At 37.9% G+C, this 21,689-nt stretch overlaps 3 protein-coding genes across 3 annotated transcripts in view; 2 read left to right on the top strand and 1 right to left on the bottom strand.

The window, feature by feature from the left end:
* Window positions 1–21,689, bottom strand: part of LOC133531045 (uncharacterized) — a 452,747-nt gene that overhangs the window by 170,471 nt on the left and 260,587 nt on the right. The gene's annotated exons all lie outside the window — the stretch shown is intronic.
* LOC133530863 (pro-resilin-like) lies at window positions 1,033–16,569 on the top strand. Its single transcript, XM_061868918.1, has 7 exons — window positions 1,033–1,132; window positions 2,445–2,506; window positions 3,321–3,422; window positions 10,949–11,577; window positions 12,237–12,343; window positions 14,404–14,538; window positions 15,767–16,569. The coding sequence occupies exons 1-7, from the start codon at window positions 1,127–1,129 to the stop codon at window positions 15,902–15,904; spliced, it is 1,179 nt and encodes a 392-aa protein (XP_061724902.1). The 5' UTR covers window positions 1,033–1,126; the 3' UTR covers window positions 15,905–16,569.
* The window catches only part of LOC133531202 (uncharacterized), a 41,075-nt gene continuing 37,399 nt past the window's right edge, over window positions 18,014–21,689 (top strand). Inside the window, exons 1-2 of the mRNA XM_061869340.1 lie at window positions 18,014–18,933; window positions 19,933–20,080. Of these exons, the coding sequence (XP_061725324.1) occupies window positions 18,859–18,933; window positions 19,933–20,080 (223 nt within the window). The 5' untranslated portion in view covers window positions 18,014–18,858. The remainder of the gene's footprint in view (window positions 18,934–19,932; window positions 20,081–21,689) is intronic.

Below are 21,689 nucleotides of genomic sequence, written 5' to 3' on the forward strand. Positions count from 1 at the left end.
ACTGGTTCATCAGGAATTTAGTCTAATTGCGCGTACGCAACTTTTTGGAATATGGAGTGGTAATAGTGCACAAATCGTATATAAGCTGAGGACCCTGTGATGGGCATCATTCGCTCATCCGCTTAAGTTTGGTTAGTCTACTTACTTTCATTATAAATAAATTAGAATTAGATTAGTTTTGATCAATTTAAATTAGGATTAAATTTAAGACATACATTATGGCATTTAGGAAAATAAACTAGTCATATTTTTAGTTCCTTAATCTTCTCTTTTTATTTGATATAAATTTCTCAATTAAAACAAAAAGTTACAGCCAAATGGTTGATGCTGAATGTAGTATCCAAATTTCAGATCATTTGATCTTCAGGTTTCAGTCCTAAATTAGAAAGGAATAGTTTTAATTTCATAACAATTTTCATTCAGTACCTGTAACTTCCATAGTACTGCAAATTATTTAATGAAGCTATTTAGATTTGTGTTCAGTTTATAATCCATTTTAGTGTAATATTTCTTACCCATAACCTGCATCTCATTATTATTAAATTTGTGAGAATCAGAATCAATGAAGCCCCGTGTATCATTGTCGTACTAACAAATAATTTCCGTCACTAGCATTTGTTCCAAGAATTGCGATGGCACTATGAGTAACGATTTTTTTCAAATCTTCTTCTTCCTCGTGTTGTCCCGGCATTTTGCCACGGCTCATGGGAGCCTCGGGTCCGCTTGACAACTAATCCCAAGATTTGGCGTAGGCACTAATTTTTACGAAAGCGACTGCCGTCTGCCCTTCCAACCCAGAGGGTAAACTAGGCCTTGTTGGGATTAGTCCGGTTTCCTCACGATGTTTTCCTTCACCGAAAAGCGACTGGTAAATATCAAATGATATTTCGTACATAAGTTCCGAAAAACTCATTGGTACGAGCCGGGGTTTGAACCCGCGACCTCCGGATTGCAAGTCGCACGCTCTTACCGCTAGGCCACCAGCGCTTATATTCCCCGATTTTCATCTAGTTTACATATTCTAGGCTATTTTAATGTATTAATTTAACCGCTTAAACTCATTCACGTTAATATAAAATATTGTGTTTCGTTGACAGATTGAAGGAAGTGCAGCAAAATACCAAATATGAGGGTGAGTCTTGTTGATATTTGTATATTTACTAATTCTATAAAATAAATGTTCTTACTTCTTCAGTAAAGTATAGGTATTGATTATTAAATAATATTATGCTTACTGTCTCCAGCTACTTATCTGGAAGTCACGCTTACAAAGCTGATGGTCCTAGGTTCGATTCCTTCCTAATTTGTGTAATAAGCACGGACAGAGTGGGCGCCTATTACTTCCTGTCTTATATTTACTATACATTTGATTATTTATAAACTAATAGGGGTCTTCAACAAACATTTTTTGATAAAGTGAATATATTCGGAGATAATCGCTCCGAAAGAAAAAAAAATTGTGTCCCCCCCCCTCTAACTTTTGAACCATAGGTCCAAAAATTATGAAAAAAATCGTGGAAGTAGAGCTTAAGAAAGACATTAAATGTAAACTATAGCGAACATGATCAGTTTAGCTGTTTTTGAGTTATCGCAAAAAGTTCCCCCTTCATAGTAAAAAGACTACTTTACCTAATTAGGTACTGATTATGCAAATTTGCCTATTTGTTTAACTCGCGTGAAAGGTACCGTTTCATCCCTTGGTTAACAATTTACTATACTTTAAGCTCCAGTTTAGCTTATTGTGACGGAAGAGTAACTACGGAACCCTACACTGAGCGTGGCCCGACATGCTCTTGGCCGGTTTTTATTATTATTATTAATATAGATGTCTATTCTATTCCGCAAAATATGCCTTCATGCACTTACCATTCGTGTTATGGTGAAGTGCATGATATTTACCATTTGCTTACCGTCAATTTAAACATTGTCTTTTTATAATTTAGAATTTGGGGTAGTATTTTTATTTTCTAATATACAGTGTGTCCCTAGCCATTGGACAAAGCCGAAATGTACATATGCATTAGGGTATTTAATGTCAGAGCATTCCTGAGAAGTAACCTTACGTGAGATTTCAGGGTTTGTCCAATGGCTAAGGTCACCCTGTATACATAATTTTTAATATCCTCATTTTCTATATAACTATTAAAAGGAAAGTTTAATTCTCCTCTCTGTACATTGACATTATGTTTTTTTTTTACATAATTTGATGTATATTAACCATAGCTATACCATTACGTTTAACCATTTTCTATTTTTTGATTATTGTAAAAATTTGGAGCGAAAAACCTTTTAACAATAATATACAACAAATTGTGTCAAAATATTTTCAATAATGCTAATATCCGGAGAGGAAAAGGAGGTCCTCCACTTACGTCATAACATCTCGTTTGGCATGGTAAACAATAAACAAATTATTTTTCTTATGTTTCTTCCCTTTATTTCAGATATTCCTAGCGTGTACGTTGTTGGCGGTGTCAGCATTAGCCGAACCTCCTGTAGACAACAGGTTAGTTTTTTTATATTTTTATTTGTATAGGAAAATATTTAAATGATTAAGTATTTTGTAAATATTTGGCTAGCTCTCACGCGACTCAAATGACAAATCACATCACCAAAATATTAACAGAATATTTAGAAAAATCTAAAAGACCCATATTGTAATCATCAGGTACAACTTAATAAAAAAATATTTAAAAAAAAACGCTGCAAATGATACCTGAATGATACTTGAAGATAGGTGTTATATAAGCTATTCTTCGGTTTGACTCACGTATTTGTCAAATCTAACAAACCGATTGTCTTTATCCATCATTTTGACATTTCAGTTTGTTAGAAAGAGATAAAATATAACAGAGGTTTCTAAGAGGTTGCCAAGTTTTATGAATAAGGGTGTTAGGCTCTCCAAATCATATCGCTCAAAAGACTAAATATACGTGAGTTGGGTCGAAGTCCGACTAACTAGATTGCTCTGAAACTTTGTACTTACATAGGACAAGGTATATCTATGCCTGTAATTAGTTTATATAGCTTCAGATACCATAGTTAAAAAAATACAATTTTTAACCAAGTTTTTCATACAAATATTTTTTTAACTTGTCCATATAAACTAATTACAGGCATATAGATATACCTCATATCATTATATGTACAAAGTTTAATTACAATCCAAGACGTAGATTTAAAATGAGAATAACGAATCTCCGTTTGTATGGGAAGGTGAAATTCGGCCGAGCTTGCTGCGGACTCATAAACCGTAAATTTAGCTTAATGAGGACTCACGACAGTTTGAATTCGATACTGATCCTTATCTTCACTTCCAGATACCTACCACCTCAGCAGGACTTCAATGGTGGCTTTTCACCCCCGTCGCAAAGCTATGGCGCTCCTAGTGGCGCACCCAGGCAAACGGATGCCGTTTTTGGGTAAGTCTCTCGTAAAATTATCCCCCGCGGAAATATTGCCAAAATATATTGGGGACACATAATAACTAGATTCCCCCGCGGAAATATTGTCAAAATATTTATATTGGGGACACATAATAACCAAATTCTCCCGCTGAAATATTGTTAAAATTAATTTCGAGAAAACATCTTCATTATTTGCTGGCTGTAACTGTCGCATAATTTTCGCCACGGCTCACAGGGAGACAGCGCTCCGCTCTGCAATCTAACCACAAGTATCATTCTTGCACTGCATTTTTTTAATGTTTATAAAGTGTTTCTATATTTAATTTCTATAGATGTAAAACATGGTAATATTTGGCAATATTTTCCGGCATGGCTCTGTCGCTAAGGTGTAATTTTCTGAGTGAGTCATCAGCTTACTTGAGTATGTAGCATAACAAAGCTGTATATGATTAAATGTGAATTATACCATGAACCAAATTATACCAAACCTATAACATAGGCTGATAAACCGATCAACGAGGTTTTAACATTAATAAAAAAACTTCCGTGAGAAACGGGTCACTCACGTATTTTACGTGGAAAACGCTCGACATATTTCACTCCGTACCGAGAAGCGTCGTCAGGAGCTTGCGTTGACGGACCGCCGCAGACTGCGGGCCGCAGCCCTTCGCGCCCGATGACTCGGCGTGGGTGCCCCAATACGTGAGTGACCCTTTTTAACATATTTAATATGCGGTTGTAATAGCTAGAACGTTCATAAATTAAAGTAGTCGTCTCAGATTTTTATTATTATGTTACTCAGTTGTTAGTTGTTATATTTATATTTAAATAACAGCGCGTAATCAAAACAATTCATAGTGGAATAAAATTAGCCTGTCGTCTCTGAACGTTTTGCATCTCCATCACACGCGCGATGGCATGGCGCAGTGCTAAATATCTGCCCATTTTTCAAAGGTTTACGTCCAGCCTTTGCAAAAGTTAGAGGGACGCTATACCTGTGGCCCCAAGTGTAACAATATAACCAGGGCTCGGAAAAACGCCCGTTATTTTGTAAACAACCATCATTTAGGACCCATTTATGAGTCGAAAATGTTCGTTTAAAGTCTACGGACGTCATTAGGGCATATTTAATCGTTAAGATTGGTATAAGGAAGTCTCTGTTGTACGGAACAGGGTCATAAATAAATAAATATTGTATGAAATTCTTACACAAATTGACTAAGTCCCACGGTAAGCCAAGAAGGCTTGTGTTGTGGGTACTCAGACAACGATATATGTAATATATAAATATTTATAAATACTTAAATACATAGAAAACACCCATGACGCAGGTACAAATATCCATGCTCATCACCCGAATAAATGCCCTTACCAGGATTTGAACCCGGGACCATCAGCTTCGCAGGGTCTACCCACTAGGCCAAACCGGTCGTCAAAATTCAAAACTATGTTTTCAAAATGATGAATGTTTTCCCGAGCCTTCAATGTAGTTCATAGCGGTCCCCGCTGACTGGACTACAAGTCGTGACCCCCCACGTCTGTATGACGTACATAATTGCGGACCAAACCGCTAATTCCTCGGGTGCTCCAATTTGACTGGGCTAATAGCTCCATTTTGAAATCTAACAGTTACTTATACTTGCTATGAGGCCAAAGTTAGACTAACTAACTAACTGCTTTGGCTCAGCGATCCAAAAAGAATCTTGGCCTCCGAAACGAGAGAACGCCACCTGCCCCGATCCAGCGCGGTTTCCTGCCATGAATTGGCATTCAGCCGATGCAGGTCCGCCTCCACGACATCACACCAGCGGTACCTGGGGCGCCCGATCAGTCGACGGCCGGTTGGTCGCCCCAAGTACGCTTCCTTGACTACGCGATCCTCCCCCATTCTGAGTAGGTGACCGAGCCAGCGAAGTCTGTGGGATTTAGTTACGCCTATGATATTGGGCTCAGCCACCAACTCTTCGATCTCGGCATTTTTCCGGCCAAAGTTAGAATCTTTTCAAAATCCCACAAGTATTCATATGTATCTACGGTCACGTGTAATATCGATACGGATAAAGTGCCAAAAATATGTATACACTACCTTAATATATGGGCAATAAGGTCGTGTTTACATATTTTTGGCACTATATTCGTATCAATATTTTTAGACGTCACTGTACCTACAGGACTATGTAGTTGGTATATAACTAGTAGTTCGCCCCGAACTGAGAACTCGCGGTTCGCCAAAAAGATAAAACAATTTAATGAATTGACTCGGCAAAGGATCGAAACCGCGTGCTATTTATTGCAGGGTCTGTGGAGCCCTTAAAAGTCACCACAGAGATAAAATAAACTGTATTGTGGTAAACCGTATTGTATTGTAGTAGGGGCGATTTTCCGCAACTCGACGACTGGCGCCTATTTTGCGTGACAAGGGGGGGTGGAGGGTTGGCTACTCTTGCCAGCCCAACTCCTCGAGGAATCCTATCAAACCTTTGATGTTGAGTAGGACCTCAGGGAGGTCTCTCGGGGATCTGAGATGTTTTGCCCTATATGGGGCCACTCCGCTGCATTCCAGCACCACGTCAGAGGCTGTTTCTCTGTCTCCATGCATCCTCGGCATAGAGGACTGTCTGTGACACCTGTTATGAAAAGATGTTTGTTAAATAGTCCATGACCTGTTATGACACTGGTTACCATACTCAGTCGGGCCTTCCCTAGTTAAAGGAGCGCGCTTGTGAGCTTCCCGTTCGTGGTAAACCGTAATCTTTCTTGATAAATGTCAAATACCTATATTATGTTTATTTTATTTCGTTTCTATCTTGCAAATTATTTCAGAATCGTAAATTAAAAAACAATATTATAAACGTGTACACCGAGCACTTTCATTTGATACCAAACTCGACCATACTTTCTGGCTAATAATGACCAGAATAGCAAGGCCCCTCACAAATAGCTTTTTGGCCTTCTAGGCTCTTCTAGCAGTTCTAGCTTCATAACCCCTTGATCCAGCCTGCTCATAATTTAATGACTAAAATATAATACCTTCAACTACAGGTTTACCCAATTTCATTTAAATTAGAACAGATGTACTTAAGTTATTGTCCATCAAACTATCCTCTGATAGCTCATCTTAAAGACAACGAAATGCCGGGACGTGCCACTAGCCCCTAGCCGGTCCTGTGTCTCAGTTAAATGTAAGAACTTCGCTTCGTTCGATAAATGTTCAGAGTTTAAATTAATCTAGAGTCCTACTTAGCTAACATTGTATAGACTTGAATAGAACGAAGTGAGGCAGTGTTATTATAAACGTCATATTTTCATAGAAATTTTACATCAATGATGACAGCTCCACACTTTGTTATTGCTAATACCATGCGGGGACTCCGCGACAGTTGCAAAGTGAGTTCAAGGTAATATGAAATCTTTACAACAATCCAAAAATAATGCTCTTTTTGTGATGTCATTAAGAATACTGGGAACCTTTTGTACCATTTAATGTCCAAATTTTGAATTTAAATTACCACAATGTGAGTTCAAGGATGCTAGAAATCTTTATAAATTCCGAAAGATACTCAATTCTTTTTTGTGAATGTCGTCATCAGGGCCCGTACTTTTCATGCCGTTGACGCAAAAATGACGTAATTTAACATACAGGGAGTTACTACAAATTTAGATAACTAACTTATTGATGGGTATCATAATAAATACTTGTTACGTGAATAAAAGCTTGTTACGCTGTTAAAAACCAAAAATATGTATTATTTCATAAATTAATAATCTATTATTTATTTGTGTGACAATAAAATGAAAGTCAGTTAGACGTTTCTATACTGATTGTCAAGTATATGTACCTAAAGAGGTTGACAAATGATTAATTATTACGAAAATACTAATTGGAATCATTCTCTATGTAGCGTGACGTCATTTTTCTGTCAACGGCATGAAATGTACGGGCTCTGGTCGTCATTATAAATGTCGTCGGCCGATCCTAGGATTTTCACGTTTCACGATATGCCTAGAAATTTCACGATCTGACTGATCTTACGATCGGCCGCCGACATAAACGTGGACATACGCGTTGACTTAATCGACTACAAATGTAGCTTTAATACAATGATTTTCGCATATGGAATCGATCGAGTTCACAATAGACGATACAACATCAGACTGGGGTCACTTATGTTTAATTGTCTTTCTTCTTCTCTCCTTCCTCGCGTTTTCCCGGTATTTCGGGAGCCTGGGATCCGCTTGACAACTAATCCCAAGTTACACCAAACTCTCTGGCTCTGGCTCTAACTAGTTTTTACGAAAGCGACTGCCATCTGACCTTCCAACCCACAGGGTAAACTAGGAGGAGGGATTAGTCCGGTTTCCTCACGATGTTTTCCTTCACCGAAAAGCGACTGGTAAATATCAAATGATATTTCGTACATAAGTTCCGAAAAACTTATTGGTACGAGCCGGAATTGAACTCGCGACCTCCGGATTAAAAGTCACATGCTCTTACCGCTAGGACACCAGCGCTTCAATCGATACAGTCCTCAAGATTGTTAATTAAAATGGCAGCCGTATTGTGCTAAAAAAAAGTGCAACGACTTTTTTTAAAGTCCGTTTTCTTAAACTACCGCATCATAAGAATTAGATCTGGATATGGATCGAATTCTAAGGGCCTACGCTAGCTGACGCGGACGCCCGCCACATGCGCACGCACGCGGGTGCTATTTGTAGGTGAAATCCGCCGCACGCGTCCGCTTCAGTTAGCGTTGCTCATACTATTTTTCGTTAACCCGCTCGTCCGCGCCGTGCACCCGCGCCAGCTAGCGTAGGCCCTAAGGGTCTGTTTCACAAAGTCTGAGTAAATTATTGGATAGCTAATTAACAAATAAATTAACTGCCAGATAAAACTTCCTGCGAAACTTAGCACCTTCGGTTCGATAGGGGGGAGGAGTCACGAAAAAATCACGACAGATCACGAGGACGATGAATACACATGAGGTTATGTGGGGGAGGGGGGAGGGGGGTTTATCCAATAACCAAAAATACCAAGGGGTAGGGGGGGTCAAAAAGTAGCCGAAAAAACTTCGCTTGATTTGTGCAGAAGCCCTTATCTACCAGTTAAGCTTATTTGAAGATTGTGAAACGCCAACGATGACTTTATTCATCAGATTAGTGGCAAGTAGCTTCTTCGGGACTTTACCTGGACATTGTGAAACAGACAATCTATTAAAATTAAAATACGCCTGTTACATAAAGAAAGAATGAATGAAATCGTGTTCTGAATGGGAATTTGGTTTGACGACCGGTTTGGCCTAGTGGGTAGTGACCCTGCCTACGAAGCTGATGGTCCCGGGTTCAAATCCTGGTAAGGGCATGTATTCGTGTGATAAGCATGGATATTTGTTCCTGAGTCATGGGTGTTTTCTATGTATTTAAGTATTTATAAATATTTATATATTATATATATCGTTGTCTAAGTACCCTCAACACAAGCCTTATTGAGCTTACTGTGGGACTTAGTCAATTTGTGTAATATAATGTCCTATAATATTAAAAAAAAAAAAAAAAAATATTAAATAGTCTTGATCGTTTGAACTAATGGTTTCGAGGTCAATTCGATAATTATGCAACCAAATTTGATCCTTGACTTTGATGTATTGTACAGTTAAAACCACAAGTGCTGTGGCAATTTATTATCAATTTAGTAATTTTCTTTGGGAGGTAAATACAATTTTCAGTGAATTTTTTTTTTTGAACTTGAACAGCTCGTCAATGTCGTATTAAAACCAATTAAATAAATAAATTATACGACATTATTACACAAATTGACTAAGTCCCACAGTAAGCTCAATAAGGCTTGTGTTGAGGGTACTTAGACAACGATATATATAATATATAAATATTTATAAATACTTAAATACATAGAAAACACCCATAACTCAGGAACAAATATCCATGCTCATCACACGAATAAATGCCCTTACCAGGATTTGAACCCGGGACCATCGGCTTCATAGGCAGGGTCACTATACCCACTAGGCCAGACCGGTCGTCGCGATAGGATAGTAGGATAGGACTTTCGTTAAGACTTTCGTCCTCGACTATACCGTGTCTGATGCTCGTAACTGTATCACGATGATCACGATCTATCGCTTACTATAATGATATTGATCAAGTATAATATGCGCTCGAAAATCGGTCAAGTGCGAGTTGAACTCTTCAAAGCTTTTGTTGCCATATGTTAATAAAACTACCTATTGTTTAGGTATTGATGTTACTCTTGATTTATCAAATTTTGTTTGTATTTTTTTTTATACCACGACGGTGGCAAACAAGCATACGGCCCGCCTGATAGCCTATGGACGCCTGCAACTCCAGAGGTGTTACATGCGCGTTGCCGACCCTTTAAAAACCTGTACACTCCTAGACCCTCGGAAAAACCTCGGAAGGGAGCTCATTCCACAGCCGGAGCGTCCGCGGGAGGAAATTCCTCTTGAAATTTTATTAGGTAAAGGATTTTTTTTCTAAAATACTACGTTATAGAGTCAGACCAAGATTAGTTTGCAGCGACTTTGATAGCACTGACTGCGCAAGTATTATTTAAACGTCCTAATTTTATAGAAATTTGACGTTTAAAATAATTATAATCGCTGCCAACTTAGCTTGGTCTAACTCTATTAGAGCCAAACCAAAACAAATCTGCAACGACTTTAATAACACACGCAGTGGGAGTTTTATTTTAAACGTCAAACGTTTATGAAATTATAACGTATATATAACACTGTCAAAATCGCTGTAAACTTAGCTTGGTCTAACTCTATTAGCTAACATTATTATTTCTTTAATTTTAAATTTAACTATTTTGAAAACACGTTTACTTATAATTGGCTAGCTTTATTATTATTTATTTACAATAACAATATACAAAATGGATATATACAGATGATTACTGTAACTAGCTTATATCTAAAATAGGCCCTTGAGGCATTGTACCAAGGATGCTGGCGGCATTTCCTCGTTGTATCGCAATAGTGATACGTTGTTCGAGGAAGCCGACAGCTCTTCGGTCGCCAGTTACGTCAACCAGACGTTTCGCGATTTCTCCAAAAAACTTGTGCGCGCTGGGACCCCATGTACCTAGAGTTTCAACGTCAAAAAATGGTACAAAATGGTACTCTCTACCGAGACTCTTATATTTATTACGTATCAAAATTTGGGCGCTTTCCGCCGCTACTGGATAAATTGGCTAGCTTAATTTAGCCATTATACTTATTCGTAAATTGGAAAATTATTTACCACCGTGTTATTTAGATACTCACCTACTTCAATTTGGTTTGTTTAGTAGTTATCTCCAAACTCAATAATGCTTTTGATATTATATGATATTAAAACTTTTAAAGGTTGACTCAAGCTAGACCGGTCTGGGCCCGGTTCTATGACGGCTGATCGGTGATCACGTGGTGCTTTCCATAGAAAACGAAGCGCTGGAAACTCCGGACCGGTCCCGGCCCGGTCTAGCGTGACATCTCTAACTTAATCTTTATCATCTTTTTCAGACAACGTCCGTCATCAACCTACGGTGCTCCCAACTCCCGTTCCTCTCGACCTTCCAACCAATATGGACCTCCGCAAGGAAGACAGCCATCCAGCCAATACCTACCTCCCCAAGGCAGGGCTCAGCAACCCTCTAACCAGTACGGACCTCCTCAAAGCAGAGCTCAGCAACCGTCCAATCAATATGGCGCTCCTCAAGGCAGGGCTCAGCAACCGTCAAATCAATATGGTCCTCCATCAAGCAGGGCCCAGCAACCCTCAAACCAATACGGACCTCCGCAAGCCAGAGGTCAACCCTCTAACCAATACGGACCTCCTCAATCCAGGGCCCAAGCACCTTCCAATCAATACGGCCCTCCTCAATCTCGATCTCAGCAGCCTTCCAATCAATATAGACCTCCCAATCAAGATAACCAATTCAGATCTCAACCTTCAAGCCAATACGGTGCTCCTGCATTCGGCCAAAATGCCAGACAGAACCAATACTCTGGCCAGGGCAGATCTCCATCAAACCAGTACCTGCCTCCTAACCAGAATGCTGGGCAACCTTCGACTGAATATGGAGCACCTGGATTTGGGACACCTTCTCAAGAGTATGGAGCGCCCAATAGTGGTAAGTGCCTACCGTTTTAGATTTAGGGGCTTTTACTTATGCCCTTCCCTATAGCCTAGCAGCAGGATAGCAGAAAGAATCCGGTGAAAGGACAGATCTAATAACACCTTTTATGTTTCATTAGTGATGGGAGCGTTGATCGATTGGTAAAGATAAGATGATATTTTTTTACAGTTTCTGACACTCATCATCTTCTAAGTGTTGTCCAAGCATGATGACATAGTTCAATTAGCTTCTAATCCCAAGAATTAATACAGGGATTCGATTTTAAGAAAGCGACTGCCCTCTTTCGATGACCTATCTTGCCTTTTGGGTAGTGACCCTGCCTATGAAATCCGAAGTCCCGGGTTAAAATCCTGGTACGGGTATTCATTTGTGTGATGAGCACAGATATTTGTTCCTGAGTCATGGATGTTTCCCATGTATTTAAATATTTAGAAATATTTATATATTATATATATCGTTGTCTAAAGGGGCCCAATGATTACCCACAACATAAGCCTTATGTAGGACTGTTTCCTTTTGATGTTTTCCATCACCGAAAAGCGACTGTTAAATTTAATACCGTTATATCCCTGACACTGTTTGTTACAGAAAGTGCTTTTGTCAACGACTGTAAACATCTCAGTTCAGCCTGAAATTCCGTAACTGGTCTAACCAACAATTCTGTTCTTCAGGTCAGGAATATAACCAAGGTGGCAGCTTTGGAGATGCTCAGAGCAGGCAGTACCTTCCTCCCGGCGCCAGAGGAGGATATGGTGGTGACGACGATGGCAGTAATGGGGTAAGTATTACATATAATATATACCTAGTAGATGTAATCGGTTTTTCATTCAGTGTTTTGACTAAGGTGTAGAATCTGTGAAGTTAAGGCTTGTAGAGTAAGAAGCTTGGCTGTACAAGAGATCTGATTACTTTTTGACAGTGCGAACTTCATGGTTTCGTCTTGGCAATATTTTACATGAAAATGTTTTTGATGAAATAGTTTTCAGAGAATAATCTTTACCTACAAATTTTATAAAAATACCAAAGTAACTGTTTGTTACGGAAATCATTCCATAAGATGGTGAAATAGGGTTAAAATGAACTGTGAGATATACGAAATGACGTACTAATTCTACGCACACGAACTCGCGTCGCGTCGCGAACGTCGCGGGCAGAACTTAGTATGTAAATAATTAATATACAAAATGAGCAGAGTAATAATGAAATAAAACAATCCACCTTAAATAGGAAAAACCAAAGTTTTTTAGAGTCATGCAAACAAGTGGCCTCCAGTCCGGGCCACTTGTATTGCCCGACTGAGGTTTTGGCTTGAAGCTATGGGAAATATTCAGGTGTGGATCCTAGACAGCTACTAAATACCATATTGTAGTAACTATAATAGTAACTCATTCTATTATGAATCTTGTTCCTATAAAATAAGGTACACAATCAAATGGGTTAGAGGTTACATATAATGCTAAAGGTATCGGTGTCTTTATACGCGCATGTCTGAAGGTGCGATGGCGGTCCCGGGGTGGAATCGAATTGATTTCAACATAATCACTCGCAGCACATCTCGCTCGCACTTATAGATGTACGAGCGTGATGCACTGTGAATGTCGAAATAAAATCAATTTGTGTGAATAGGCTCGTCACTCACATAAGCATTTTGTTAGATTTGTAAGCTTGCCTTCAGAATAACTTGAGCTTGGATTGAGCTAGTACCTATACAGATACTTGGATGTACCCTAAACTGGTTAATCTAAAAAAATCTAAAATTGCTTTTTCATCACACTTGCTCGTAAACGGTGCCATTGCCAGCATACTGAGATGGAATGAGCTATATTATGCCCATGAGCGTAATAATTTGTTTTAAATTTCATTATGCCCATAGACGTAATGAGCATACCTAATGGTTGTTTATATCATCTAGGTACTCAATTTCAACGCAAGGAGATATAAACGAGTTTTACTTTTAAAACATATCTTAAAATTTCTTTTTTTGTATTTTTGAAAACATTTACTTTAATTATTTGAATAGGGACCTTGCGCATTGGAGGGTTTGCCATCTTGTGACTTGAATCGGAACCATAAACATGTACATTTACACGTCACGTGTTTTCTTGTGCATAGTTGGCTTTGCCATCTTGTGGGCTACATCGGAACAATAAACATCACATTTACGCCTCGCGCCAAAAATCTGACGGCTCCTGTGCTGCCTCCTACAGTTCATGCACACTCCCTATAGCAGATGAAATATTTTTACACAATTTTCAGTCGTGGCTGAATGCCAGATGGATCTATCCCTTCGATGCCTAACCTGTCAGTAATGACAAATATGGCGGACGAATGTATGAAATATGACCCTGTTTTCCGTGGGTCCCAATCGGTAACCATTTTGGCCCACCGTGCAGGGTGCATGCGGCAGACATGTTCACTTAAACTACTAGCCATCTTGACAATGACATCTACGACTCGAGTTCTGAGTGAGAGGTGAGAGGAGTGGCAGGAGTGTCCAGCTGTCAGCTATAAATAATAGTTCCAAATCTCTTCAGAGTAGCGCTAGAGTAGCTAAGAACCTAGGCGTTATTGACGGAGTGAATTGCGCTGTCTATGATTTGATTTTTTTGTTCAAGTACTCTAGGTATTGTAGCGCCACCTATTTAAAGTTTTTTGATGACACTTTTTGGTACATGGAGATTTCGTTTCTTATCTTCACCTTCCGTAAGTTCTGGAGCGCATTTTCGTGTTGCCATATACTTCAGAAATAGGTACTTAAAATAATAGTAGGTTAATACCTAAGTAGGTTAGTACAGGAATTCAAAGTCCTTAATATAAACCTGCTTCTTCTACCCCCAGGAGCCAGCAAACTACAGCTTCGAGTACATGGTAAAAGATGACCAATCCGGCAACGATTTTGGGCACCGCGAGTCCAGAATGGGTGATCGCGCTGAAGGACTCTACTACGTCCTGCTGCCTGATGGCAGGAAACAGGTATAACTTATAAAATAAACTCTGAGCGATTCTTTTTTATACTACGTCGGTGGAAAACAAGCATACGGCCCGCCTGATGGTAAGCAGTCTCCGTAGCCTATGTACGCCTGCAACTCCAGAGGAGTTACATGCGCCCTACCCTAACACTCCGCACCCTCTAGAGTAGGGTCTAGTGTTATTTGGCTTCGGTTTTCTGTAAGGTAGAGGTACTTCCCCAGTTGGGCTCTGTTCTAGATCTGGAATGACATCCGCTGTGCTTGTGCCCTACCACACAAAGCGAGATGGCATTCACAATGCCCATACCTCTATTTGGACGTAGTTTAAGGACGTCGCTGGGTCCATTGTTTTTTTCAATCCAATTGTGAGAAGGAACCCAATCCCTACTAAAGCTAGTCTACCATCATCTTATTTAGAGTAAACCCAACACCCTTCAATCGTCTCAATGTTATTTTAAAATCGCAGGAACGTAAACTCAGCAGTACAAGCTTGAAGCTAGAGTTAGACCAATATAAGTCTGCAATATAAGTCGATAGCATACGCAGTGCAAATTTTGACGCTTAAAATAACACTTGCGCTGCGTCTGCTATCAAAATCTTTGCAGACTTGTCTTGGTCTGACTGTATCACAGTCCTCATAGTTGTTGTTAAAAATAACTGTAGCATTCAAGATCTTTAGTGCCTTGCCACTGCACCTATTTACCACCATTAGTGGACAGTGCTACTAGTAAACGCTTAACCTTTGATGTGTTTGTGTGTGTTTGCTATACCAGCGGAAATCTGTAACACAAAATGGTTACCTATAAATGGGAATTTATGAATGAATGAAAATCTTTATTTCAGGCAACTAGTGGCCCATAAATAAATACCTTAAAACTAACATACATATTATAACAATATATTTTAAAACTAAACCCTACAAATCACATTATAATAATATAATATAATAATAATAAATTATTTATTTCAAGTTTAAAAAACTCATACAATATAATTAAATAAATAAAACAATAACATAAATTATGGTTGCAATGCATTACGCTACTCCGCAGTGTCAAGGAGCCGGCCTCGGAACTGCCGAAACTTGACACCCTTCAGCCAAAACTCCTCCTTGTTGAAGTTGTGAACGTCGGAACGCTCACCACAAACGAATACAAGTCATGGGGCCCCTGGGGCCCAGAGTGATTGGCTAGTTTACAATACTAAAAGATACCTTTTTTCTATTACTCCAGACCGTGGAATACGAGGCAGACCAGGACGGTTACAAGCCCAGGATCTCATACGAGGACACCGGTGCTGGCGCTGGCTACGACTCCAACGCGCAAGCTTTCGGACAAGATGGCGGCTACAATCAAAATGGCGGCTATTAAGCAATGCGGTATATGAAGTTTCAGCGATATTAGTTATCCATCTGGCTTTTACTGTGTGTAAAAGATAGAGATGGATAGGTGACATTGCGTTTAAAACTTTCATCTCTTAGCGGCCTGTAGTAAAACACTGTTAGGGTTATTAAGCATTGCAGTTTGATAATATTTAAAAACGTATAAATGCATGACGTGTCCTCATTTGTACATAGTAATTTTCAGTCAGTTTGTTATTTGGGTTATTCTCTGAGAATACGTCTACGGTTGCGTCTAATCGTCACGACTCTTTTCATGCATTTTGTATGGGTAGCGGCTATAAGAGCGCAGACATATTTTTTGAGAATGACTGATTTCCATGTTGATGATGTATGTTGTAGGTAATGTAACAAAACTGACTTGGGGATACAAATTTTGCTTTTTTCAGTTTTCTAATAAATCATAACTAGATCAAAATGAATGCGTTAATGTTTTTAACAGTGTTTTAAAAAGTGGCACTTTCTGTACAAGTAAAAAATGGGATTAAGTATTCTGTGGCTATGAATTGAACCTTAAAAAATCATGGGAAACTATCTTGGGATGTTTCGATTCGCAGATTATTTCATATTAACATTTTTGACTTTTTTTGCTTTTTAGGAATTGTTATAGGGGGTTTGTGTGATGTTACAGTGAGACCAAGCTAAGTTGGCAGCGATTTTGATAGCTCAGATGGTGCAAGTATTAAGTAAAAGTCATAATTTCATAGAACTTTGACGTTTAAAATAACACTCGCACCGTCTGGGCTATTAAATTGCTGCCAAATTATCTCGGTCTGACATAAGAATGGGTGAATAGTTCAATAATAACGTTTTTCTATTGAATACTTTCGAAAGTTACACCGTGCCCTAGTTTTACCAGTACAGGTAGTGTTAAAATAGAAAAGTAATTATTTAATATTTTTATTCGAATGAATATCGACGACTTAAGCTATGTCAAGGGATAACGAGCCATGTTACGAGACTATTAAAGTACAAAATGCTTTAGTGTAGTAAATATTATAAGTGATGTGATATCTAATACACAAGGAATCAGCGCCAGTCATATGTTATCGAGCTTTAGTTTATATAAATAATATAACTACGTGTAGTTTTTAACTAAACTTGTTCTTTTGAAACAAAATTTATCCATATTGTACTATATAGATATAGTTTCTATTTTTCTCCGTGAGCTTCTACGGATTATCGTCTTATCTATTGTTTAAAAACCGCAAAGGCGCGTGCCACTATGAAAAAATGGTCAAGCCGCATAGGTAGCGTTTATTGAATTACTACTCTATTGAGCACGGAATAAGAATCATTATGAACTAATACAGAATTCTAACAGAATAGCTGTCTGATCTCTATTGGTGCGTCTAAGGTAGGCGACTAAACGCTCTCAAACCAGCTTAACTTGTGACACTGCGATACTAAGTATAACATTTGTGTAGGTTGCCGTGTAGGAATCACTTGAGAGAAAGGGATACCAATATATATATTAGCCTCTCGTTTTAGTCTTTTTTGTTATGTATGCACACGTCTAACCAATTTGTTTTTATTATTATTATTGTATGATCTTATATTATTTTACGCAATAAAGATTTTTATTTTTATATATTCATATAATGCTATTTATCTACCATTATTTAGACTTTAGAATATTATAATCAAATACTCAATGTAAATAAACGAATTTTATACGAATCTTGTTTTTTTTTTAATTGTTTTGCAACAGTTACTGTTTTCTAAACAACTACATATTTGTAAAAAGGGACATCTATTGTCAAGTAGCAGTACTGATAAATCCGCTACTTGACGCTAGATGTCGAATACGAAAATAATAAGCCTATTGGTAAGAAAACTGATTTATGTAGTGAGCACTCCTTGCTTACCTACTTATTTATCTATGGTTGATTTTTTATAGAATATAGGTACTGGGCCAAGCAAAGAGCATAATTATAATCACTACATTTTAAGAGATGAGACTCCCATGCTAGCGAGTGAAATCAGTTTGTTTCGCAAATCATTACCAAAATGTACGACAAAGAACTGTCAAAGAACCATAGTACCAACATAAGCGATTTAAATAGTGTACTACGCTACACGCTTGCGTTTCTTATCGATATCGATAAAATGGGGAGGGTTGAAACTTAGACTCCTGTCTACAAATTTTGTACTCGAAATCAGGTTAGGATCGAGTCCACATTTAAGTTGTATGTTATATAGTGGATAGTTCTATGAGTGGACTAAATAATCCGTGGTCGGGCTTAATGTGGACCCGATTTTTTTTTTACAACACCTTGTTGGAAAGGGGCTTTTTCTTCACAACTAGGAAGGATCAAAGTAGCACTTTGCAAGTTCACAAGAAATTTCACATATTTTATTTAATTATTAACACTGATATACGGGTGCGTATCGACCGCTATAATTTTTATATATATAATATTAGTTGCAATAACGCTCATTTGATATAATGATATATTCACATTATGTACAATTATTGTTTCTTATAATGTTAATTATATCGAATAACATTTATTATAACGTACGTTTTCTTTTTCTTCGTTGGTAATTTAATGATTTGCGCAACAAACTCCATATAAAACTTTTTTTGTTCCTAGTAAATTTGCGTCAGCCTGTAACCAAGCAGCATACAAGAAAAATATTTTTTTTTTTTCAAATTAGTCAGTATGCTGTATGGTCTTAGCCTGTTCATTAGGATCGAATTAAAAAAAAACTAAATTGACAATGACAATCTTGTGATTCATGTCAGCTCAGCTGAATTGTGTATTTTTATTTATTATCAGCATTTATGTGTTAGATTTTCTCAAATTTCCGCGTTCTTTATAGTTCAATAAAGACAACGCCTTATTTAATCTGTACAAAGTGTCATTTGAAGTGTGAAAACTTATGAGTAGCTTTGTTTTGTTGTCGTGAAATCGTTCAACAATGTTTGGAAGACCAAGATGTAGGGAATATACGCCTCTAGCCACCCAGCAGTTGCGACTTCGGAGTCTTATACAGGTATTTAAGCACTTCATAATTACTGTTTAGGTCAAAAACTGTTGGAAATGCCACAATTATCAACAAACTCCTACAGGATTTGTCATCAAACGTATTGTTATTTTGAGGCTTCTAATTAAGGAAATAACTTGAATTTTGTTCATAAAATGGATTAACTGGTCACCCAAATTCCGTTTTAAATGTAATTAGGCTTAGTAACTACTCTTATTTATAAATGGTAACCAAAAAATACGACTCAATGAACTATGAAACATTAGATTAGATAATAAGATAAAATGCACATGAAATGCATTGTTATTATTGCCTTGTTTTCTTGTAAGATGAGATTACTATTATTGTACAAGTAAGTCTGAATGTAATTGAAATCATATTGCTAGTTTTTCATATTTAGCAATTACTTAAACATATCAAAACTTGACTTTGTACTTCATGCACTTTAGGATAGTTGGTAGTTACTCCATCTACAAAGTTATTTGATCCCGGGTTTGAATCCTGGCATACATGTACTTAGGTATGTTTGTGTGATGAGCGCCGCTAACACAATTAGTACATTACGATACAAGTGCATAAAATAGGAATTTCAAAACGAGTGGTGATAAATTAAAACACGACCGAAGGGAGTGTTTTAAATCGACACGAGTTGCGAATTGCCTGGGGGGGTGAGGTGATCATTCTATGTCCAATTTTACTATCTACACTTACATTATCTCACAGGCTTTTCTTTAAAAGTGGCCAAAAATCAGATAATGGTTGAATTTTCTTTTATCTTATCTTTAGTATGGTATATTTATACCACATACTTAAAAATATATCAAAATACCTGCAGACTTGCTCTAATTTCCAGTAATAACCAATTGCTGTACACACACAAAGCAAAGAATAAATGAAATGAAATAATCCAAATTTTCCACTAATACGGCTCTCTTGTGTCAGCATTAGTGTCGGATTAAAGGGATTGTACTGAAATATAATTTAAAACTTAGTCTTGCTGGGTTCCAGATTGTTGGCTACAATATCCGGCCGCCTGAAGGCTGCCTGTATCAGTGTAGTTTCTACCTGACACTCCATCATACTACCATGTCTGCTCCATTTTACACCAGTGAGAGGATCTGCTCTCCGCATCCCAAATGGAAGGAGATTGATTCAGGTAATACATTCTTGGAGGATCTCTCTTCTGCCTTGCAGTGTCCTGGCTTTTTACTGCTCATGAGAGCCTGACGGCTTAGCCAAGGTGACAATTGCTATAGCTACGACAACACTTAGTGTCTATCACTCTTCCATTAGTGCGACAGTGACAATTGTGATTCGATCATTACGGAGCGTAAGCGATTTGCACGTTGGCTACGCGGCCTGGGGTCTGCTTGGCAATTAATTCCAAGAATTAGTGTAGGCTCTAGTTGTTACAAAAGCGAATGCCATCTTTTTAAAATTCAAAAATGTATTATGCAAGTAGGCCTCAAGGGCTCTTTTACAAGTCAATACAACATTTATAGTAACATCATATAGTGACATGAAAAATACATAGCAACATTTATAAATGCAACAGCCAATATCTGGGTAAAAATTATAGTCAGTCAGTCAGTCAGATGTATAGTCTATATATGGTTAATAATATATTAAATTTGGAGATGTGAAAGGTCCCCAATGTCAGAGTACTAATACTGTAATAAGATTTGGAGGTGTAAAGTCTCTCCAAACATCCCCTTCTAACCCAGTGGGTAAACCAGGCCTTATTGGGATTAGTCCGGTTTCCTCACGATGTTTTCCTTCACTGAAAAGCGACTAGTAAATTTATATCAAATGATATTTCATACATACATACGTTCCGAAGAACTGATTGTTAAGATACGGGGTTTGAACTTGCAACCTTCGGATTGAAAGATTAATTGAAACAAACAAAAACAAAACAATAAATACCTAAAACTAATTAATATAATCTATTTCGATGATGCGTTGGGCCGTTGGGTTCATGCAGTTGGCTTCAACGCCTCATCAGTGGGCAGTCTACTCTGACGACAAATGCGTTTAGGAGACCCACCAAAAAAGGGCCAAATGCCCTTGCCCACCAGCTCTTCTAATAAATTCTTGGACAAAGCTGCTAAAGAAGCTTAAGTTCCCTACAGGGTGGAACGATAATCTGGAAATTCGTAAAATGTCTCGTCTTTCAATATCAAAACGAAAAAAAAAAAATAGTTTTTGGTACAAGCTTTTATCGCTGACTGTACTTTTCTTCCCACAGACAACTAACCCTTACAGAGAAAATTCTAAAAACTCCAAACACAATTAGGTTGCGTGGTTTTATCACAGAGTTCCTATGGCCACTTCCTGTCTCCATCATCAGATCAGCTCAATGGTACCATAATATTGGCTTGTCACCCAACTTAACATGTATGCAAATTTTCAGCTTCATCGGAAACCGGGAAGTGGGTCAAATTTAACTTGCAATATTCGACCCGTACAAATATACATAGGTACATTGCAAGTTAAATAAAAGCTTGTAACAAAGCAATTGACACCACACAACACAAACTAACTTATATTACATACATAGACATTAGACAGTCAGGTAAAAAAGTAAGTTTTTGCTTGTTTAGTGCCTCTGGTTGTCACACGCGCGTCACCGAACACAATTAACAAACATATTAAATGAATCACCAATGTTGATAAACCTCATCCTAGAAATATGGGTCAGCTGATATACAAGTATGCAAATTAATTTAAACAGTTCTAGCTAATATAAAACTTAACACTGTATA

This window comes from Cydia pomonella, chromosome 24 (genome assembly GCF_033807575.1).
Source record: "Cydia pomonella isolate Wapato2018A chromosome 24, ilCydPomo1, whole genome shotgun sequence".
NCBI lineage: Eukaryota > Metazoa > Arthropoda > Insecta > Lepidoptera > Tortricidae > Cydia > Cydia pomonella.

Coding starts and splice junctions, on each gene's coding strand:
- LOC133530863 (XM_061868918.1), top strand. Junction 12,344..14,403: donor ACGACGATGGCAGTAATGGG/GTAAGTATTACA, acceptor TTCTACCCCCAG/GAGCCAGCAAACTACAGCTT. Junction 14,539..15,766: donor TGCCTGATGGCAGGAAACAG/GTATAACTTATA, acceptor CTATTACTCCAG/ACCGTGGAATACGAGGCAGA.